At 40.1% G+C, this 24,877-nt stretch overlaps 2 protein-coding genes across 7 annotated transcripts in view; one reads left to right on the forward strand and one right to left on the reverse strand.

Annotated features, from left to right (window-relative positions):
- LOC105495429 (zinc finger protein 793) overlaps positions 1-24,877 on the forward strand; it is a 74,302-nt gene that overhangs the window by 45,554 nt on the left and 3,871 nt on the right. For both annotated transcript variants that reach the window (XR_011617854.1, XR_011617855.1), the window contains exons 8-10: positions 1,929-1,987; positions 15,845-15,959; positions 21,546-21,709. The gene's annotated coding sequence lies outside the window, so the exon portion shown is untranslated. The remainder of the gene's footprint in view (positions 1-1,928; positions 1,988-15,844; positions 15,960-21,545; positions 21,710-24,877) is intronic.
- LOC105495432 (zinc finger protein 571) overlaps positions 157-24,877 on the reverse strand; it is a 38,889-nt gene continuing 14,168 nt past the window's right edge. For 3 of the 5 annotated variants that reach the window (XM_011764969.2, XM_011764970.2, XM_011764968.2), the window contains exons 4-5: positions 20,923-21,049; positions 157-2,189 (exon numbers count right to left, since the gene is read on the reverse strand). In XM_011764969.2, coding sequence (XP_011763271.2) covers positions 496-2,189; positions 20,923-21,049 — 1,821 coding nt within the window. In that variant the 3' untranslated portion in view covers positions 157-495. The remainder of the gene's footprint in view (positions 2,190-20,922; positions 21,050-24,877) is intronic. The other 2 variants (XM_011764972.3, XM_011764971.2) reach the window with 1 other exon arrangement.

Genomic DNA, 24,877 nt, shown 5'->3' on the forward strand with positions numbered 1-24,877 from the left:
TAAAATAAATTATCTGTTGTTCTAAAAGGGATACATGATAAGAGAATGGTTGCATCTTTTAATTGTAATCATAAACTATTCCCACCATTTGAGTTCTCTAACAGTATGTAATGATGATAATGGCAATCATTTAAAAAATAAACATCAGATACCATCCAAAGGGAATTATATGTATTTAATTATAATTTAGTCATTGTAATACAATTACAGTATTTTACAAATAGAAAAAAACAAACAAATATATCTGATTTCAGTTAGGATATGGTGAAATGGAGATGATGCTTAATAAAGGATATAATTCAGCATTATATTCTAGGGTTTATAGAGATGTTAATTATTTATAAGGGGTTTCTAAAATTATTCTGCATCCATGTTAATACAGGCCTTCTAAGAATGAGTAGATTCTGAGCAGAAGCAAAAGGATGTCCCACATTCAGTATAGATATGAAATAGATGATGAAGATTTTCTTATATTTAATCACATTCAAGGCTTTCTCAATTATGAAGCCTTATATGTTGAGTAAGTTGTGAAGGACGTCTAAACTCTTTACCACACTGGCCACATGTATAGGGTTTCTCACCAGTATGGATCCTTTGATGCAGAGTAAGTTCTGAGCCACGACTAAAGCCCTTCCCACATTCCTTACATTCATAGGGTTTCTCTCCAGTATGAGTTCTCAGATGTTCAGTAAGGTGTGAGCCACGAATAAAAGCCTTCCCACATTGTTTACATTCATAAGGTTTTTCACCTCTATGAATTCTCTGATGTTCACTGAGTTGTGAGCCATATATAAAGGCCTTGTCACATTCCTTACATTTGTAGGGCTTTTCACCTGTATGAATTCTTTGATGATATGTAAGTTGTGTAGCACGAACAAAAGTCTTCCCACATTCCTTACATTCATAGTGTTTCTCACCATGAATTTTCTCATGTTGAGTAAGATAGGCAACACGAATAAAGGCCTTTCCACATTCCTTACATTCAAAGGGTTTCTCACCTGTATGAATTCTCTGATGTTCACTAAGTTGTTTGCCACAAATAAAGGCCTTTCCACATTCCTTACATTTGTAGGGCTTCTCTCCGGTATGAATTCTTTGATGTTGAGTAAGATTCGAATTAGAAATAAAGGCTTTCCCACATTCTTTGCATTTATAGGGTCTCTCACCTGAATGAACTCTCAGGTGGTAAGTAAGTTGTGAGCCACGAAAAAAGGCCTTCCCACATTCTTTACATTCATAGGGTTTCTCACCTGTATGAATTCTCTGATGTTCATTCAGTTGGGAGGCACATAAAAAGGCTTTCCCACATTCTTTACATATGTAAGGCTTTTCACCAGTATGAACTCTCTGATGATATGTAAGGTGTGAACCAAGAATAAAGGCCTTTCCACATTCCTTACACTCATAAGGTTTCTCCCCACTATGAATTCTCTGATGGTAAGTAAGTTGAGAGCCAAGAATAAAGGCCTTCCCACAATCCTTACATTCATAGGGTTTCTCACCACTATGAATTCTCTGATGAAGAGTGTATTGTGAACAATAACTAAAGGCTTTTCCACATTTCTTACATTCATATGGTTTCTCTCCTGTATGAACTCTCTGATGTTCAGTGAGCTGTGAACCACGAATAAAAGCTTTCCCACATGCGTTACACTGATAAGGTTTTTCATTAGTATGAATTTTCTGATGTTGAATGAGATCAGAACTACGACTAAAGGCCTTTCCACATTCCATACACTCATAAGGTTTCTCACCAGTCTGAATTCTCTGATGTTGCATATAGTTTGGCTTTTTGCTAAAGGTGTTCCTATGTTTCTTAACTTCAGAGCATTTTTCTATATTATGATTTTTCTCATGTTGAATAAGGCATGACAGGTAGCTGAAACCTTGTCTACATTCCTTACATTTGTACAATTTTTCCTTGGTAGGAATTATCCGATGAAGAGTAGAAGAGGTTGAATGGCTTTCAGTGGCCCTTTCTTCACAGGTAATTTTGACACACATGTAAAGCCCTTCCTGACTTGCTTCTTGACCCTCTAAGTTGCCTTTGCACTCCATATTGTCTCCAAGACCATTGTACTGAAGGTGATGGTTGATAAGTTTCCCCATATTCTCCCACTGGAGTGATTCCATTTCATAAATTTCCTTTTCTGGAGATAACTCTTTGGTTGCACGACTGGATTCCAAGTCTGTAGAATAACAAGAAAACAAATTCCTGCTTTTGTTTACAAGGAGAAATAAAAATTCTATAGTAAAAATGATAGATGAAAATAATTCTCATAAGAATAGAATGGCTTAAACAGTACAGAAATATTTTGTGCCATTTTTCTTTAAAGGCACAAGGAGAGAATAAAGAAAAAGGAGAGCTTATAGGAAAGAAGGCAATTAGAAAAATAGGTTAAGTCAGTGGTTCTCAAACTTTGGAGTGGCTTAGAAACACCCAGGGGGCTTATAAAATAGTAATAAAAACACCCTCTTGAAAACAGATGTCTAGCTGGACATACAATCTATCAACAAATCCTATCAGCTCTCCTGTCAAAATTAAGAATCTGACCATCTCCACTACCACCATCCTAGGCCAAGTCACCCATCTCTCATTGTCATAACCTCTTAGCTGGTTTCTCTGCTTTCATCCTTGCTTCTATGATCTATTCTTCATACAGCAGCCAGAGGAATTCTTTCAAAATGTGGTTTATATCATAATTCCCCTGCTAAAAATCTTCCCCATTAATAGTGTGCCATCTCAGGATAAAATCCAAAGTCCTTAATATGGCTCACAAGACCCTACACGAACTTGCCCATGGCCACCATTCTTATGTCATCTCCCCCCTTGGCCACTTTTCTGATATCATCACCTACCACTCCACTAATTATTCATTTGGCTCTGGTCATAATGGCTTCCTTGGTGTTAAAAAATGTCAAGCATATGCCTCTCCGTTTACAGTTTTGTTTTTAGAATGCCCTTCCTCTAGATACACGCATGGCTTGCTCCCTCATTTCAGTTTTCTGCTCAGCTGTCACATTATCAAAATATCCAACACACAATTTTACCTCTATTGCATTTTTCACTAATGGACGTACCATTTCTAAAGTTTGACTACTGTCTGTCTGTCCCATGCTTAATCAAAGCAGGGACTTCATTTCATGTACTGCTTTATCTCTAGTGCCTAACATCATTACTTACACATTTGTTGGCATTCAATATTTGTCAATAATTTTTAAAACGTAAATGTTCCTTTATTCATAAATCTCCTTAGATGCTTCTCATACAACACAAAGTTTGAGAATAGAGCTAATAATCTTTCAGTGGTTTACCCTTGTACTTGGAACAAAATCCAAATTACTATTCATGGCCTATAAGCCCCTTTTATGATCCAATTCTTTCTTAAATTTCTCCAACTTCTTCAAAATTACCTTTTAAGCCTCATTTTGAGCCACTGCTATCTTCAGGAACAGTGTTCTAATCTTATTGGCCTGATTTAAGCTCCAAGAACATGTCAAATTCTTTCCCATTTTAGATTTTCCATATGCTGTTCCATCTGCCAAGAATGCTGTCAAAGTGGCCACCTCCTTTGTGTGTGAAATGTCCTAGCTTAAATGTCAGCTGCTGAGAAAGACTGTCCTGGATCACTTTAGTTAGGTCCATGCCATGTATTTTCTATACCTGTAATTTATTCCTAATTCTTGTTTGAATTTTTGCAATTCTAAAATTTCATTTATTTATGTTGATCTTTCTACTCCTCAAGCTCTACATGTGTAGAGGGAAAATGAATGTTTTATTATATAGCTAGTCCCCAGAACACAGTATACATACAATGTTTTATTTCTTTAATACAGTTTTTCACATCTTTCTTTCCATGTCTTACTTAAGGCCAAATGTTCTTATATTTCCCAAAGAAGTACCTCAAAATGTCCTGTAAATAGTGAAAAGTTTACACAATAAAGGTGTTACATCATTCTGAACAAAGAAGTTGGGAAACAAGTGTACTTTTCAAATGCAGAGAAACCTATCTGATGTAACTGGATCAGCAGGCACAGGGTGTCTGACCACTGTGTATATAGGTTGTAGAATAACAGAGACTGGTGGTAATGGGAAGAAAAATAAATACACATCAGTAAGTTCAAATTTAAACAGTCTTTTAGAAATAAGCCTCTGAAACTTGAGAAAACACACTTTTGCTGAAAAGCAAAAAGAAATTGTAGAAACAAAAGCAACTACCCCCCGCCCACCTGCCATATGCACAGCACAGCTCAGTTTAACACCAATTCATGTCAGCAACATATCATGGAAAAAGACCCTGCTTTTATTTTGTTTCTTTCATAGAAGAACAATATGGTTTATAAAACACTTTGAAATAAATCAATGGGCTTATGGTGATTAAGCGAACACTATAAGGAATCAAATAAATTCAGTTGGGACCCAAAACAGCTACCTATGTGCTGGTGCCCTAATAAAAATGGGAAGAAATATAAATCTAATATGATTCTGGGGTAGGAGGCACTATGAGAACACAGGAAGGTGCTACACAGAAATCTAGAGAAATAAAGAAAAAGTTAAGATTAGAATATGAAAGTCTCAGAACTGTACCCAGAATGAGGAGTACATATAAAAATATATTCAATTAACATTTAGCAGCTCTTTTTATTGTCAGTAATGAAAAACTATATGGTGAAAAAAGGGAAAACTGCAAAATGGGTGATGAGTGAAGACAACAAAATGGAGTCTGAAAAGGAGTCCTCATTTTAGGAGGTTTCTTTTATTCTAGCCCCTATCAAGTCCTACTGAATGTATCTCCTAAGTAGCTGTTGAATCTGTTACCTTATCACCAACACCACTGCTGACACTCAGGAAGCCCAAAGCATCTTTTTTTTTTTTTTTTTTTCGAGAGAGAGTCTCGCTCTATCATTCAGGCTGGAGTGCAGTGGCGCCATCTCAGCTCACTGCAACCTCCGCCTCCAGATTCAAGCAATTCTGCCTCAGCCTCCTGAGTAGCTGGGATTACAGGTGTGCACCACCATGCCTGGCTCATTTTTGTATTTTTAGTAGAGATGGGCCTTCACTATATTGGCCAGGCTGGTCTCAAATTCCTGGTCTCAAGTGATCCACCTGCCTCGGCCTCCCAAAGTGCTGGGATTACAGGTATGAGCCACTGCGCCTGGCCCCAAAGCATCCTGAACCACAACAAAAACCTACTCAGTAATGTTACAAGATCCTTTGTTCTGATCTCCATCTGGCAGACAGAATGGAATAGTAAATATGAAAATCATAAGATTCTTCAACAGCCTGCAAAAATTTGGGGGATAAAATCTGAACTCTTCTGCAGTATTTTTCAAATTTCTTTTGACTGCAACCTCATAGTAAGAAATACATATTATGACTGAGTACACACACAAACATAAAACAAGGATGTCATAAAATTCTCTTTGCTATATTATATATTCATATTTTGTTATTTTATCTCCTGTTTTATTAAAAACAACAAGTGCTGCTTATAACCTTCTAGGTCGTATTCACAACCTCTAGCAGGTTCTGCCTGGCCTGGCTCCAGTCAGCCTCTCCAACTCCCTTGTGGCACCTCTGCCTCACTAGACTCCAGCTGCGAAGGCCTTCTCTCAATACCTCATATACACCAAGCTCCATCCTCCTATGGTCTTCAGTACACTGTTACTTCTGCTAGGAATGCTCTTCCCTCTTCTCTCCACCCTCAGTCTCCTTACCTGCTTTTCATTCTTTCAGGGCTCACCTGAAACTTCATGTACCATTGCACTTCCTGAGAAGCTGTCCCCAATCCCAGGCTCCTAGCAATGCTGTTCCAGTAATCTCTCTTCTGTTAAGACAGCCACTCCACCCACTGCAGTTTACAAGCAAAGCCTCCACAGCTCTGGGTGTTGGTAAGACCTCCACATCCTGCTATTAAGGCTGGCTTCTCCATGGAGATCTCAATTTCCATAAGCTCTTAGTGTCATAGCCCTACTATCCTTAACTTATAAAAGGAATAACCATCCACCTTCCCCTAAAAGACCACTAGAGGCCAATCCTGTAATGCCTGATATCTCTGACTTATCTCAATACTCTTAAAAGCCTTGGCTTCCTGGGTCCTTGGTCATCCATGTCCTACTTCACTTATCCCATCCATGTCCTACTTCACTCCAAACTATGCCTTTTGGAATTCATCGTGTACTTTCTACAAAATCCTCTACAACTTCTGCCCCCACTCTGATTATTTTCTTCACCTTCTTGATCCTATTGAAACTTTGAGCATGCTACTTGGCCAGAAACAATGTTTTCCTTCATGTCTTTCCCTCCGCCTTGCTTCACCCAACCTGTCCCAAGATAGACATAATTATAGCAAGTCAACACCAACTCACCAAGGAATCAGATATACAAAAAAAAATTCAATGTTAATTTTTCTACAAATATTCCTAATCATGACATTTACCGTCATAGAACTAATTGTATTCTATAGTTGCCTTGAAGCAACTCTAATTCAAACTCTAATTGTTATTACCCAATGAGAAAGCCAAACAGAATGATTAAACACAGGACTTTCATTTCCTGTTTTATACACTGATTGGCTCTTTACCCCTACTTATAGAATTAATCTATATCTAAAACACCATGGATTCATTAAATATTTTAATAACCTGCTATTGAATTCAAATACTACCAAACTCCTGAATAGTCTCGTATAAATAGAAGGCATTATAGCATTCATAGTAAAAAAAGAAAAAACCAAAAAAACCCACCCCTTTATATCCTCCATCTTTGATTACCAAAAGCATATGTAGAAGCCCCGAATGCTGCACCCACAGTTCTTGTAGCCACATTACTAAAATTAATAGGCTGTGGCCTAATACAAATTACCCTAATTTAAAATCTAAAAGTATATAGCCTATCCATTTCTAATATCACTGTGAGGAATAATTATAACAAATTCTATTTGTTCATACTAAACAGACTTAAAATCATTGAGTATTCATCTGTAGCTCATACAGCATTACTAATTATAGCGTTTCTCATCCAAATGCCATGAAGTTTTATAGAAGCCACAGCCCTAATAACTGCCCATGACCACACAACATCAAAATGAGTTTGCCTTACAAATTCAAACTATGATTCTGGCACGGTGGCTCATGCCTGTAATCCCAGCACTTTGGGAGACTGAGGTGGGCGGATCACCTCAGGTCAGGGGTTTGAGACCAGCCTGGCCAACATGGTGAAACTCCGTCTCTGCTAAAAATACAAAAATTAGCTGGGGATGGTGGCAGGTGCCTGTAATCCCAGCTACTTGGGAGGCTGAGGCAAAAGAATTGCTTGAACTCAGAAAGTGGAGGTTGCAGAGAGCTGAGATCACACCACTGCACTCCAGCCTGGGTGAGCGAGACTTCATCTCAAAACAAACAAACAAAAACCAAATTCAAACAATGAACAAATCCATAGCCAAACCAGACTTATGATAAGTTCCCCAACTTATGATACTTAGACTTACGATTTTTCAAATTTACCATGGTAAGAAAGCAATACACATTCATTATGCTTCTTGACTTACCAACGGGGTTACACAGAATGACTTATAATATTTTTGACATTATCCAGAAGTAACCCCAACGTATGTTGAGAAGCATCTGTACTATTAGCTCGCAGACTACAGACATTATTTCCTTTAACAGAAACATGATAAGTACGGGCTAGCCTAACTGACCTAGCCTTTTGCAACAACTTTTTGGCTCCTAAGGCCAACAGATTACTTCTAACCTTTAAAAGTTCAGAAAGCCACATTGTTCTATATGGAGGCCTGAGTTAGCAGTTGACAGCCTTACTAGCAACTATTAACCTGAATGGAGAATTATTTGGAATTATATCAGTATTTTTATGATCTAATTTGCCATTATCCAAATAGGACTAATGTACTAATTATGGCCATATAGTCCCTCTATCAATCACATTACAATGAGAAAAATTCACATATCACATTGATAACATCAAACCATTATTTCACATGAGAAAATAACTCTCATATTTATACATCTTCTACCTCTATTACTCCTGTCACTTAACTCCAAAATTATTCCAGGACCCATATATTGTAAATATAGTTTAAATAAAACGTTCAGTTGTGAATCTTATATAGAAACTTAAAACTCTTTACAGTAGTTCCAAAGGTTTTACTTTGTGTGGTTTCAGATACTCATAGTTAACTGAGGTCCAAAATATTAAATGGAAAATACCAGAAATAAACAATTCATAAGTTTTAAACTGTGCCATTCTGAATAGCATGATGAAATCTCACACCATCCTACTCCATCTTGCTCAAGACATGAATCATCCCTTTGGTGAGCATATTGTCTAATTTTGCCATTATCCAAAAAGGATCTGCCTATTAGTCACCACCCAGTAGCTATCTCCTTTATCAGATTCAAAAAACACATTATATGTATGGCTCAGTACTAGCTCTGGTTTCAGGCATCCACTGGGGGAGCCTTGGAATGTATACCCTGCAGATAAGGGGGAACTGATGATTTGCTAAGAAAGTATGCAAGAACTGCTAACTCATGCCTCCATATATAACCATGTGGCTTTCTGAACTTTTAAAAGTTAGAAGTAATCTATTGACCTTAGGAGCCAAAAATTGGTGCAACTTTGAATAAAATAAATTTCTTCTCTTCTTCTATCATAATTTTACTTACCAACTTATGTTTACCAATTACTATAACTATTTAAAAAAAAATACTCATTTGCCACCAGCCTATTTCCAACCCCAATATTTATTCATTCAGGGCAAGAAATAATTATTTCAAACTGACATTGAATGACTATTCAAACTTTAAAACTGACATTCAGCTTCAAGTTAGACTAATATTTGTACCAGTAACTTCTTTCATCACATGATTGATTACAGAATCTTCAATGTGATATATACTTTCAGATCAAAATATTAATCAATTACTTAAGTCCATACTTATATTCCTCACAACCATACTAATAGTAGCTAATGCCACCAACCTCTTCCAACTCTTTTTTTTTTTTCTTCCAACTCTTTATTGGATGAAAAACAATAGAAATCATATCATTTTTACTTACTAGATGATGATATGGCCTAACAGACACAAATAGAGCAGCCTCCAGGCAATTTTATATACAAGTATTGGAGATATTGGATTCCTATTATCAGCATCATGATTGTTACACTCAAACACATAAGAATTCCAAAAAATGTCCATACTCAACCCCAATCCTGACACTCTCTCATTAATTAGGCTTCTCCTGGCAGCAGCAACTGGTAAATCTGCCCAATTTGGCTTTCACCCATAACTACCATCAGTGACAGAGGGCTCGACACCAGTGTTAGCCTTACTTCATTCAAGCACAATAGTTGTAACAAGAATTTTCTTATTAATACACTTTACTAATAGAAAAGAAAACACAGTGGGGTGCAGTGGTTCACAAATATAATGCTAGGACTTTGGGAGGCTGAGTCAGGAGGATCGCTTGGACCCAGGAGTTCAAGACCAGCCTGGGCAACACAGTAGACACAGACCTTGTGTCTACAGAAATAAAATAAAATAAAATAAAATCAGCCATGCATGGTGGTGCACACCTGTGGTCCCAGCTACTCAGGATGCTAAGGTAGGAGGATCACTTGAGCCCAAAAGCGTGAGGCTGCAGTGAGCCGTGATTTTGCCATTGCACTCCAGTCTGGGCAACAGAATGAGATCCTGTTTCAAAAAAAGAAAAAGAAAAAAGAAAATAACAAAACTGCTTAGGTGGTATTACCACTTCATTCACAGCAATCTGTGCCGTAACACAAAATAAGACTTAAAAAAATCATTTGCCTTTTCTACCTCAAACCTAGGTCTCCTAATTGTCACTAGTGGCATTAATCAACCACATTTAGCATTTCTTTACATCTGTATGCATGTATTCCTGAAACATACTTTTTCTATGCTCTGGATCCATTATTCATACCCTGAATGATGAAAAATATTCTAGAAAACTAGGGGGCCTATTTAAAACTATACTCTTTACCATGTCCTTACTCATTTTCAGAAGCCTACACTTAATAGGTATGCCCTTCCTTAAAGGCTTCTGCTCCAAAGATTTAATTATTAAAACAGCAAACACAGTATGCCAACACCTGAGCCCTTTAAATCATGCTTATTGTCATCTCCCTAAGAGCTGTCTATAGTACTCAAATTATTTTCTTTACAATCCTGGGACAACTCTGCTTTTCAACTTTAAGTCAAATCAACAAAAACAATCCCCCTCCTAGCTAGTTCAATTAAATGTCTTGCAATCAGTATTATTTTCACTTATTTATTTATTTATTTATTTATTTATTTATTTATTTTGAGACAGTCTCACTCTGTCACCCCGGCTGGGGTGCAGTGGCGCTATCTCAGCTCACTGCCAACTCCACCTCCCACGTTCACGCCATTCTCCTGCCTCAGCCTCCCGAGTAGCTGGGACTATAGGCGCCCGCCACCATGCCCGGCTAACTTTTTGTAATTTTTTTACTACAGACAGGGTTTCACCATGTTAGCCAGTATGGTCTCGATCTCCTGAACTCGTGATCCACCTGCCTTGGCCTCCCAAAGTGCTGGGATTACAGGAGTGAGCCACCGTGCCCGGCCCACTGAATTTTTTTTATCTCCAAAAATATTATTCCCGTAACTATTCCTCAGATGACTATGCCATTCTACCTAAAACTCTTAGCTCATGCTTTAACTACCTTAAGTTTCATTATAACATTAGAACTCAACTAATAACATAAAATCTTAAATTTGAATCCTCATACATATACAAATTTTCCAACCTTCTAGGTTCCTTCCCAACAGTTGTTCACGGTTTATCACCATACCTAAACCTTTCAACAAACCAAAACATAGCACCAGTTTTACTAGATTTGACTAGAAAAAGTCACTCTAAAAATCATTTCTCACTTCTAAATGATAGTTTCAATAACCATCTCCTAATTATTTTCTTCTCCTTCCTTATCTCACTTTTATTGGCTACACTCCTAGCTATCTAATTTCCCAGAGTAATCTCAGGAACAATAAAGATACCAACAAATAAAGATCAACTGACCACAACCATGAATCAGCCTTCATAACTATATAATACTGTTATACCTATAGAAATTTCCTGAAGAAGTCCAAACTCTTCACCCTCAAAAATTACCCAATCCTTTAAATTTTCAAATCAAAAATCACCTCCACTTCATCATAACCCATTATTCACATAATTATAAATTACTCTATTAACAAACCTAACAATACAACACCTCAAATAACAAAACTAGAACCTCAAGTCTCAGGGTTCTAAAGCTGAAATTCCACTTAAAACTGTAACCTGACTCTTCTACTTGAGAAAAATTCCTGTTAAATGCTATGTCAGTACTGAGAAAATAAACATAAAACCTAACTATGGATGCATTATGTGCTTTTCCTAATAATGTACTAGTACTATTATGCTTGATTGTACATTGTATATGCATGTGTAATCACACATTAAGATCCACTCCCCATGCATATAAGCATATACATGAAATTACAAACAGTGCTTAACACATTGAATGGCATACCCACATATGTCAGATTTACCAATACAAATACTGTTCGATATATTAAATCCTTTATTTTACACAAGACATGAAATTATTGATTATTCACAGTACATTCAGACAAATCAATCCTTGACAACAAGCTTATTACCGCCAACAGGATTTCTTTAGTACCAAGCTTCAAGAAACCAGCAACTTGCTTGAGACGTGTCCCACTTCTCGTTCTGGGCCCATGAAACTTGGATGAAACTACGCCTGCCATCTGGTTCTTACTTCACGGTCACGGACTTAAGATTGCCCATTCATTCCTCTTTAATAAGACATCTCGATGGACTAATGGCTAACCAGTCCATGATCACACATCACTGTGGTGGTGTCACACACTTGGTATTTTTTAATTTAGGGAATGTTATGATCCAACATGGCTGTCATGGACTTGATACAATAAAGCAAACTGTAGCTGAGCTGAAATTGAATAGTCTTTCTCTACAGTGAAACCATAAAGTTTAATTACTCCATGTTCAGTGGACATAGTAAAAAACATGACACAAACATGTACACACGATTTCACGTTAATTAACCCCACAATCTCAAGCTATTGTACTACTTGTGGATATAAGGCTTTTATTCTTGCCAAACCTCAAAACAGGAAATCTTATATTTATTAACTACAGGTAAGGCATACATACACACACACATACACATACACACACACATACATACACACACAGTTCATTTAGAACTAAGTTTTAGCCCAACTCCTAAAGAATTTATCAAAATCCAAAAAGTAAATTAAAAATTAGGTTTTCTGGGTTAAAAGTTTGTTTTTTTACTAAATTTACTAAAACATCCACCAATACTGACACAGCACTTAAACTTGGCCATTTATTCTTGAGAGGGAATTTCCTACATATAAGCTAATGTAGCTTAATTCGCAACGCAAGGCACTGACAATGCCTAAATGAGTTCATATAACTCTATAAACAAATAGGTTTAGTCCTGACCTCTTCATTTTTAGTAACCCTTGCAACTATCTGCATTCTAGTGAGAATGTCCTCTAGATCAACAAAAACCAAAAAGAGCAGGCCTCAGGCACACTAATTAGCAGCTCATAAAACCTTACTCTACCAATACAGCCACAGAAAACAGCAATGATAAAAATTAAGCAGTTAACCAAAGGTTGGCTAAGTTATATTAATTTTCCTTAGGGTTGGTAAAATTTCATGCTTGCAGTCATATGACTAACCCAAATTAATAAAACTCAGCATAAAACATGTTTAAGATTATAAACAAAGTTATACCTTAACTAGGTCATAAAAAGCTACAGCTAATATAAAAATAAACAATGAAAGTGATTTAATATATTCTGAATACATGATAGCTAAGACCCAAACTGAGAAGAAATATCCTACTATGCATAGCCATAAACTTAATTAAATTAACAAAGTTATTCACCAGAGTACTACCAGCAACAGCTTAAAACACAAAGGACTTGGCAGTGCTTATATCCCTTTTTTGTAATCAATAAACCCCAATAAACCTCACTATGTCTTGCTAATTCAGCCTATACACTGTCATCTTCTGCAAAACCTTAAAAGGTATTAAACCCAAGTATTGGCCGGGCACGGTGGCTCAAGCCTGTAATCCCAGCACTTTGGGAGGCTGAGGCGGGTGGATCACGAGGTCAGGAGATCGAGACTATCCTGGCTAACATGGTGAAACCCCGTCTCTACTAAAAATACAAAAAACTAGCCGGGCGTGGTGGCGGGCGCCTGTAGTCTCAGCTACTTGGGAGGCTGAGGCGGGAGAATGGCGTGAACCCGGGAGGCGGAGCTTGCAGTGAGCCGAGATCACGCCACTGCACTCCAGCCTGGGAGACACAGCGAGACTCCGTCTCAAAAAAAATAAAAATAAAAAAAATAAACCCAAGTATTTACATGAAAACATTAGGTCATGGTGCAGCTTATAAGACACAAAGACATGGGCTATATTTTCTAATTAAAGAACATTCCACCCACAACAAACTTTATGAAATTTGAGGCGAAAGGAAAATTTCATAGTAAATTAAGACCAGAGAGCTTAATTGAATAGGGCCATGAAGCACGCACACACCCATCCATCACCCTCCTCAAATATTTCAATATATCCAAATTTATAATTAATATAAATTTATATATGAGGAGGTGAGTCATAACAAAGTAAACATACTATATGCTTTAATAAACCAAAGTGTTTATTAAACTCAGCCTACATCTGGAAGATTTCATATTGATTTGACCACTTTGAACCAGACCTACCCCCAAATCAACAGAAGCTAACAATTATATTTATTTAGACCAAAACATTTACTCACAACATAAGGTATAGGAGAAAGGAATTTCTTCAGGTGCTACAGAAAAAGTACCATATTGCAAAGATTAAAGAATAATTTTAAGGACGAAAAAAGCAAAACTAATCCTTTATACCTTTTATGTAACGAATGAACAACAATTTTACAAAGAGAACTTTAGCTAAAAAACCCAAAACTAGACAAGCTACCCACAGACTGACTCATATGTAGCAAAATAGCGAGAAGATCCATGAGTAGAGATGAAAACCTGGTGATAGCTGGCTATTCAGAACAGAATTTCAGTTCAACTTTAAATTTACTCAAATTTTAACCTTAATGTAAATTTAAATGTAACTCTAGAGGGGGCACTCAAGATGGCTGACTAGAAGCTGCTAGTATGCACCACTCTCAGGGAGAGGAAACAAAGTCGCAAGTAAATACTGTCTCTTTAAGTGGATCATCTAAGACACGGATCCCCAACCCCGGGCCACAGACCCGTATTGTTTGGCAGCCTCTGAGGAACCGAGCTGCACGGCAGGAGGTGAGCAGTGGGTGAGCATCACCACCTGAGCTCAGATCAGCCGTCCGATCAGCGGCAGCTTGAGATTCTCACGGGAGCTCGAACCCTGCAGTAAACTGTGCATAGGACGGATCTAGGTTGCGGGCTCCTTATGAGAATCTAATGCCTGATGATTTGAGGTAGAACAGTTTCATCCCAAAACCAGTCTGCCCTTCCCCTCTCGCCCCGCGTCCCCCTGGCCGGAAATACTGTGTTCCATGAAACCGGTCCCTGGTGCCAAAAAGGTTGGGGTAGCGCTGGTCTAAAAGACCATGTCAGGATTTACCACAGACGCCAGGGGACTCCCAGAGAACAGAGAGGAGAGAAGCCAGGCAGCCACCTTCCTGGGACTGGCATGGAGTGGGTGAAGCTCCCTAACATGGTTAAACGGTGGGAGAGTGAGTGTCCCTGGGGGAACCACACTTCCTACGTGGCCCTTTGCAATCCTGGGCACAGGAGGACCTGCCAACTCCCACCCCTGGGCCACTAGACCAACACAGAAAGCCACCGAGAGTTTTTGCAGAGGCACTGCTCAAGCCCATGTGGAGCACCACAAGCCCCAGATCCCTGGGCAGCTCGGTGCCAGCTGCCATAACCCCAGCGGAAGCTGCAGTCACAGTGCTGAGGGGCGGTCAGACTGCCCAGTCCCTCCTCGCCAGGCAAGGCTCGGCTCCACCCTGCTCCCGCCTGAGCTCTGCAGCATAGCGACCCTCTCCACAAGAACTCTGCAGGCAGGCTCCGCATTTCCCCAGGAACCTCCCAGATAGCAGACCATGCAAACCCTGCCCTACCTCCCCTGAGGCGGCTAAGGCTCACCAGCTCCGTCTTCCAGCGCAGCAACCGCACCTCTGCAGCAACGGCACCTCCGCCTAAACTCTGCGATGGTCTGCGGTTCTGTGTTCCTCTGGGGCAAAACTCCCAGAGGTAACAGATAACACCTCGCACCTCTGCATGCCCTCAACAGTGAAGTTCGGCATTGTTTGGAAGGCAGGGAAATGCAAGCGCGCCACGTGCCCCGCAGCTGCCAGTCTCTATTGCAGAGTCCTGCCCTCTTCAGTGAAAGGCCCACAGCACAGCCGCCCTGCCCCCACCTGGACATTTCACCTGCAGCCCAGAGCCCTTCTGAAAATCCAAACCCCACATACCTTGATATTCCCTTGGGCTCCCACCACCTAAGCGTTCTGTAGGACCCTGCATGAAAGTTTGACCAGTGACCTGGAAACCAACCTGTCCCGCCTACCTGCATCAAAGCCAGCACCTGAACTCTGGGCTAGCACGACTGCAGTCCAGCCCCTTCAGGTCTCACAGGCTGTCCAGTGGGCCAGCTAGGGGCCTGGTAACTGGGGAACTACTTGCCCCATTCCAACTCTGCTGGCATCTGACCGTCTCCCCCAGGGCCTGAGGTCAGACCAACCCAACCAGCTGACACCAGCGCAACACCCAATCACACAGGCCCTGTGGAGGAGGCCCCTTCTACAGGAAGCAGCAGTACTGTGACACCGGAAAACAGGTGAGCCTTAACCAATGGGGAAAGGATTCCCTATTCAATAAATGGTGCTGGGATAACTGGCTAGCCATGTGCAGAAGAACGAAACTGGACCCCTACCTTTCACCATATAAAATAACTCAAGATGGTCTGATCTAGTACATGCAGAAGCCTCTGCAGATCTTACCATTTTCTCATTACATTTTGCAGGTGTTTCATCAATTTTAAGAGCTACTGATTTTAATTTTATTACAATTATAAATATAAAGCCACCAGCCATATCTAATACCAGACACCACTATTAATTGCAGCTGTGCTTTTATTACTCTCTCTCCCAGTACTAGCAACCAGCATCACCATACTGCTGACAGACCATAACCTTAATACACTTTTTTTGATCTAGCTGGAGGAGGAGATCCACTTTTAGACCAACATTTATTCTGATATTTTTGTCTATCCAAAAGTGTACATTCTTATTTTACAGGTTTTGGAATAATCTCACATATTGTTACCTATTATTCTGGAAAAAAAAGAACCATTTGATTATATAGAAATAATATGACCCATGGCTGGGCGCGGTGGCTCAAGCCTGTAATCCCAGCACTTTGGGAGGCCGAGACGGGCGGATCACGAGGTCAGGAGATGGAGACCATCCTGGCTAACCCGGTGAAACCCCGTCTCTACTAAAAAATACAAAAAACTAGCCGGGCGAGGTGGCGGGCGCCTGTAGTCCCAGCTACTCGGGAAGCTGAGGCAGGAGAATGGCGTAAACCCGGGAGGCGGAGCTTGCAGTGAGCTGAGATCTGGCCACTGCACTCCAGCCTGGGTGACAGAGCGAGACTCCATCTCAAAAAAAAAAAAAAAGAAATAATATGACCCATAATATCAATTTAGCTCATAAGCTTTATCGTATGCGACTACAATATATTTACAGCAGGAATAGACATTGATACCAGAATGTATTTCACACTAGCTACTATAATTATTGCTATTCCGACAGGAGTTAAAGTATTTAACTGACTAGCAACCCCACAGGGAGGTAATATTAAATGATCTCCAGCTATATTATGAGGTTTAGGCTTTATTTTTCTGCTGACAGTTGGAGGCCTAACAGGAACTGTTCAAACTCATCAGCAGACATCAATCCTCATGATACATAGTATGCTGTAGCACCTTTCTAACATGTTCTATCGATAGGTGCAGTCTTCACCATTACAGGATTTATTCACTGATTCCCATATTTTCAGGTTATACACTCAACCTCAGCCAAAATCCATTTTGTATCTGTAGGTGTTAGCCTGACTTTCTTTCCACAACATTTGATTTATCAGACATGCCATGACAATACTCTAACTATATTGATGGATATACAACATGAAATATCATCTGCTATGGTTTGGATGTGGTTTATACCCACCAAATCTCATCTTGAAATTTAGTTCCCAGTATGGCGTCCTGGGAGATGGGGTTTAGTGGGAGGTGCTTGGGTCATGGGGGCTGGTCCCCAGAGAACAGATTAATGCCCTCCCTCAAGGATGACTGAGCCCTCGCTCTACTAGTTCTCAAGAGAGCTGTTTTAAAAAAAAAAAAGCCTGTCACCTTTCCCCTCTCTCACCATGTGATCTCTGCACACACTGGCTCCCCTTCACCTTCCATCATGAATGGAAGCGGCCTGAGGTCCTCACCAGAAGCCAAACAGACAAGAGGTGCCATGCTTCTTGTACAACCTGCAGAACCACGAGCCAAATAAACCTCTGGTCTTTATAAATTACCCAGCCTAGGGTATCCTTGATAGTAACACAATATGAACTAAGACACCTATTACACTTGAATTAGTTTTACCATAACACTTGGAAAAGTGATCAGCATTTATGTTTAAATACCAAAACTAAAAACATCCACATAACTTTTTTCAGTAATTCTAGCACTGTTTACTTCAATTAAAATTTTTGAAATATGCCTATTCTTAAAATCCATCACCAAAGAACACTGAAGGCTTAAAACATGAGACCCCCTTGGGAAAAAGGCAAGCTAAATTTATTTACATCTTTCACTATTCCTACAACATTAGGACCATTTATTTATATTCTAAACATTTCATTCCCAAACATCATGTTTTCTACCCCCAATTGCCAAATCCATAATAGTCTCTTTTCAACAATGATTAGCACAACTTGTACTAACATAATACATAATGTCAAAGGATGTTATTACCAATAACACCTCTTAAAGCACAATTTCAAGCAACCGTCCTTTTTGACCACCACCACTTAAGTTACCAGATCATTTACCTTTATACCACCCCTCCAGCTTTCTTCCTTTCCTTTCCTTCCTTTCTTTCCTTCCTTCTTCTCTCTCTCTCTCTCTTTCTTTCTTTCCCTTTCTCTCCTTTCCTTTCCCTTTTCCTTTCCTTTTCTTTCTCTTTTTTTTTTGACGTGGTCTTGCTGTTGCCCAGGCTGAAATGCAGTGGCGTGATCATGGTTCACTGCAACCTCGACCTCAGGGCTCAAATGATCCTCCCACCTCAGTCTCCAAAGTAGCTAGGACCACAGGCATATGCCATAATACCCTGCTAATTTTTATTTTAAGTAGAGATGGGGTTTTGCTGTGTTGCCCAGGCTGGTCCCGAACTCCTGGGCTCAAGCAATTCACCCACCTCAGCCTCCCAAAGTGCTGGGATTACAGGCTTGAGCCATCATGCCCAGCCTACCACCATTTTAAAGATTCTCCTTTGAAAACAAAACAAAACAAAACAAAACAAAACAAAAAGCTCTCCTGATTCTGTGGTTCACCCTGCAGTGGACAGGAGCTGCAGTGGACAGGAGCTGCAGTGGACAGGAGCTGCAGTGGACAGGAGCTGCAGTGGACAGGAGCTGCAGTGGACAGGAGAGTGGTAACACTTCTCAAGAGGTACGCACGCTTCCTGTCTATACCTTTTGCTTTTCTTTCTCTTCTACCACCACAATTAACATTTTGCCATATTTCCTTCCTAAATTTGTTCCATGGATTTTTATGTAGTTGAACTAATACTGCATATACAAACTGTAATCACATTTCTTTCCCCTAATTATTACAGTGTTCTTAAAACCTTCTAAAATATTTGTAAACTCTATTTGTAACTTTGAGGGCTCCTCAAATGGGCCTTCAACAGTGCCTGGTGAGTTAATTCACTGTCCCACTCTAGTTTTTATTGTTGACTTACTTCTTTCTCACTCTCTTAAATACTCTCCAATGAGGTTTTTGTTCCTCTCATTTCCAAACCCACCTTGTCAGGGTCACCAACACCCTTCACCTTGCCAAATCCAATAGCCAGTTTTCAGCCTTCCTCTTACTTGAACTCTTAGCATTATCTCTCTGAGTTAACTGCTTCATCCTTTTGTCAGCTGGCTTCCAATACACTGCATTCCTTCTTCCTAGGTCACAGGTTACTCGGGTTAGTCCTCAATTTCCTTTGCTAGATTGTTCCTGACTGAATGTTGGAACACCCCATGGTTCAGTCCTTGAACTGTACCTTGCCTTCCATCTAAACCAATTCGCTCCATAATCTCATTCAGTTCCTCAGTACAGAGATTAATCCTGTATTTATCTCTTCAGTCCTGACTATCCCCTCCACCCACAGGCTTCCAAATGCTTATCTAACTTTACCACATGGATATCTAATGAGCATATCAAATACATAACTCTTGACTTCCTTCTCCAGCCTTCCAAACCCTGAGGCCTCTATTGCCAATCTTCAGAACAACTCCATTATGAAGGTATTAAATCTACCTTCAAAATATTACCTGTTTTCATCACCTCCACATATTAAACCCAATTCCAAGTCACTGTTATCTCTAGTGTGAACTTCTGAAGTAGTCCTCTCATTAGTCTTCCTGCTTTCATTCTTATCCTCACTGTCCACATAGCACTCAGAGTGACCTTTAAACAAAGATCCTTTACTTATCTGCAAAAAATCAGCCAGGGGCTCCTGATCGCACTTAGAATAAAATCTCACCGCTTGCAACAACCAACAAGGTCCTACATGATTTGATCTCTGCCTATTTATCTGACCTCACCTTGAATTTCCACTTTCAGTAGCCACACTGGCCTTCTTGCTGATTCTCAAACAAGTGAAGCTCAGTTTCTCTCAGGATCTTCTCTTCCCTCTGCCTGAACACACATTTCCCTGATTTATAGCCAACTTTATTCAGGTCTCAATTCAAATGTTACCTCCCCAGAGCTATCATTTCTGGTCCTCCTAACCTATGAACATAGCAAAGTCTCAGCAGGTATGTACTCGCTAGAGATACTTATCCAAGTTTAACTATAAAAGAGCAACTGGGAAAAAACATAATTGGAAAAACAGATAAAAGCATTGTCCCCAAAAGAGACCAGACCAAAGGTAGCTCCCTTATTAAAACAAAAATGGAATGTAAAACAGAAGAGTGGCAAATGGGAGTTGGGAGGGAGGTTCCACTGGGAACTCACAGACATAACCTTCCTGCTCTCCCTATGTCTCAAGCCTTCTTTCCACAGGCCTTTGAAGAGAGCTTCATGCAGACATGTCAAAGTGCTGCCACCTACAGATCAGCTGTATTATTAGCAATAGCTGACACTGACCAGCCCTTATTCACCTGAGCTCTGTCTTCTTGTCATGGTTCTCATCAGCATCCAGGGCTCCTTTCCTTGCTCTAGTAAGGAAAATACATTTGGCTTAGGGACTGCACATCCAGCTTAAAAGAAGGGAAGTGGTACATGGTCTTGCTAGGGGATTCCCAGATTCAAATCTAGTCCACTGGCCATCAAAGAAGGGAGACACTGACAGGAAGAGACAGAGAAAAATGTGACAGTCTAAAGGATAAGAGATAAAAGGTACACAGTGGAGTTGTCCATTTCTCCTTCTACTCAAATGTAAGCCTTTCCTCAGGGAATGGAGATCAGAAATTCACAATGAATGAGGCAGAAATTATGGGGAACAAATTCTGAATATTATGTAGGATGATCTTACCCAATGAGATCAGGTTGCTGTAGTTCTCCAACATCACATCCCTGTACAAGTCCCTCTGAGCAGGGTCCAGGCATTCCCATTCCTCCTGAGAGAAGTCAATGGCCACATCCCTGAAAGTCACCAACAACTGAAACAACAAATCCATTACTTGTGAAAATACAGCAATGATTCTGAAGTGAAATGAGAAGAAAATGGAGGAGGTAATTGAAGGAAGCAAGTGTCCGGAGCTGCACGCCCCGGCCATAGCGAATAATAATTAAAGATTAAACGCCTGAGCTATATTCACTTCCACCCCACACCTTCTCCCTATCTTTGCCTTTTTTCCCTGTACTAATACCTCATTAAAGATGGCGCTCTTCCTGCTTCTTCTTCACTCACTTTTCCCGCGCCCGGGAAAATTGTTACTTAATAGCGCAAGCGCAACATGACGTCCCACCGGAGAAATCGAAACTAACCTGGCCACGCCCTCGGCAATGAGATCATTTCCGCCTTAGCCCAACCCCTTCCCTTCCAAGTGTATATAAGGCAGTGCATTACCGCCATTAAACGAGACTTGATCAGAGCACTGTCTTGTCTCCATTTCTCGTATCTCTTGTTCCCCAAATTCCCACCCCCTCCTCCAGGGCCTGCTTCGACTATCCCGCGGGCCGGGATACGTGGCGCCTGAACAGGGACCTGGAAACGAGGGACTCCGTGAGGAAGAGGACGCCAAAGGACGGTCGACCGCTAACAAAGACAAAAGGAATTAAACCAATCACCGCGGGAACCTGCCGCGTCTGAATCGAAGGTAAGTGACGCGTCCGAAATGGGACAAGAATTAAGTCAACATCAAATATATGTAGGACAATTAAAAGAGGCTTTAAAGATACGAGGAGTAAAGGTTAAAGGTAATGATTTGTTTAAATTTGTTGATTTTGTAAAAGATACTTGCCCTTGGTTCCCACAGGAAGGAACTATTGACATCAAAATATGGCGTAGAGTAGGGGATTGTCTTCAGGACTATTATAATACTTTTGGGCCAGAAAAAATTCCTGTGACCGTTTTCTCTTATTGGAACCTCATTAGAGATTTAATAGATAGGAAGGAGGTCGATTCGCAAGTCACGGCTGCGGTCGCTCAGACAGAGCATATTTTAAAGGTGAGCTCCCGTTCTAACCTTGCAAAGCCTCTGCAAGATACGGAGGAGGATCTCATTTCCCTCGAAAGTGATCATGAGGAAATCAAGTCTCCTTCTGTAATAGATAAAGAAATGCCACATGAAGACAAACCAAAAAAATACCCAATTTTACAGATGCTTCAAAAGGAGGAGAAAATTAATAAGCCTAATCAATCGGATATAAATTGGGATGATTTGGAGGAAGAGGCGGCTAGATATCACAGCCCTGATTTGCCTCCCTTTACTTCATACCTGCCTCCATATAATAAAACACATAATGAGGCTTCTGCGCCCATTGTTATGGCAGCAATAGATCCCAAAGAAGAATTAAAACAAAAAATTGCTCAACTAGAAGAACAAATTAAACTTGAAGAGTTACATCAATCGTTGATAATTAGGCTCCAAAAGCTAAAAACAGGAAATGAAAAAGTACCCAACTCAGACGCTATGGAGGGTTCCTTGCGCCCACCTCAGTGGCCTGGACAACATGTTCCAAGAGGGGGGTTAGTTGCTAGCCGACATAGAGAAGACTCCTTCCCCAAAGACGTTTTTCCGGTCACGGAAACCATAGATGAACAGGGACAGGCTTGGAGGCATCATACTGGATTTGATTTTACTATTATAAAAGAGTTAAAGACTGCTGCTTCTCAGTATGGGGCTACTGCTCCATATACTCTTGCTATAGTGGAATCTGTAGCTGAGAATTGGCTCACTCCTACAGACTGGAATACCTTAGTCAGGGCAGTTCTTTCTGGGGGAGACCACTTAATTTGGAAGTCAGAGTTCTTTGAAAATTGTAGAGATACAGCTAAAAGAAATCAACAGGCAGGGAAACGGGATGAGGGGCCAGCCTCAGGCCCCGAAACAAGCATATGGGGCAGTCAGCTTTGTTCCAGCCAGCAACAGCAATCCATTTCAAAACTTAGTAGAGCAACCCCAGGAAGTGCAGGATTGGACCTCAGTTCCACCTCCCACACAATACTAACACCTGAAATGGGACCGCAAACCTTAAATAACGGAATATATGGACCCTTACCACCTAACACTTTTGGGCTACTTTTAGGAAGAAGTAGTGTCACCATGAGAGGCTTACAAGTCCTCCCTGGAGTTATCGATAATGATTATGAAGGAGAAATTAAAATTATGGCCAGAGCTATTGATAGTATTATTACTGTCCCTCAAGGAGTTAGAATAGCTCAGTTACTCCTGCTACCTTTGGTTAAAACAGATAATAATATCCAATACTCTAATAGAAATATAAAAGGTTTCGGATCATCAGATATATATTGGGTGCAACCAATTACAAATCAAAAACCCTCTCTAACCTTATGGTTAGACGGGAAGACATTCACTGGACTAATAGACACAGGGGCTGATGTAACTATCATTAAACAGGAAGATTGGCCCTCTCATTGGTCTACCACAGAAACTTTAACTCACTTGAGAGGAATTGGACAAAGCAGTAATCCTAAACAAAGTTCTAAATACCTAACATGGACAGATAAAACAATTCAGGCCTCATTAAGCCATTTGTCATCCCTTACCTACCTGTTAACCTTTGGGGGCGAGATCTACTCTCTCAAATGAGAGTTATAATGTGTAGTCCAAATGATATAGTTACTGCACAAATGTTAACTCAAGGATACACCCCTGGTAAAGGTCTTGGAAAAAGAGAGAACGGTATCCCACAGCCTATACTAGTTTCAGGACAACTTGATAAAAAGGGGTTTGGAAATTTTTAGTTCAGGCCACTGACATACCTGCACCCCAAAGGTGCGCTGACCCCATTACTTGGAAGTCAGATGAGCCCGTTTGGGTTGATCAGTGGCCTTTACTCAATGATAAACTAAGTGCTGCCCAACAGTTAGTGCAGGAACAACTAGCAGCAGGACATATTGAGGAAAGTAATTCCCCTTGGAATACATCTATTTTTGTTATTAAAAAGAAGTCTGGTAAATGGAGACTCTTACAAGATTTAAGAGCAGTAAATATCACTATGATCCTTATGGGTGCCTTACAACCAGGATTACCTTCACCGGTTGCGATTCCTCAAAAATATTTTAAAATCGTTATTGACCTTAAAGATTGCTTTTTTACAATTCCCCTTCACCCTGCTGACTAGAAAAGATTTGCCTTTAGTCTTCCATCTACAAATTTTAAACAACCAATGAAGCGCTATCAATGGAAAGTCTTACCTCAGGGTATGGCTAATAGTCCTACCTTGTGTCAAAAATATGTAGCTGCTGCTATAGAGCCAGTCAGAAAAACGTGGGCACAAATGTATATTATACATTATATGGATGATATTTTAATAGCAGGAGAAATTGGCGAACAAGTCTTACAGTGCTTTGCTCAACTCAAACAAGAGTTAGCAGCAGCTGGACTACAAATAGCCCCAGAAAAGGTACAATTACAAGATCCATACACCTATCTTGGTTTTCAAATTAATGGACCCAAAATCATTAATCAAAAGGCCGTTATACGTCGTGATCATTTAAAAACTTTAAATGATTTCCAAAAATTACTGGGAGACATAAATTGGCTTCGGCCGTACTTAAAGCTCACCACAGGAGAGTTAAAACCTCTTTTCGATATATTAAAAGGAGACTCTAATCCAAAATCCCCCAGGTCCATTACTAAAGAAGCATTAATGGCACTCCAACAGGTAGAACATGCCATTGCAACACAATTTGTTACCGGTATTGACTATTCTCAGCCATTAATATTCCTTATTTTTAACACAACAATAACCCCTACTGGCCTATTTTGGCAGAACAATCCCATTATGTGGGTACACCT

Source organism: Macaca nemestrina, chromosome 20 (genome assembly GCF_043159975.1).
Source record: "Macaca nemestrina isolate mMacNem1 chromosome 20, mMacNem.hap1, whole genome shotgun sequence".
Classification (NCBI taxonomy): Eukaryota; Metazoa; Chordata; class Mammalia; order Primates; family Cercopithecidae; genus Macaca; species Macaca nemestrina.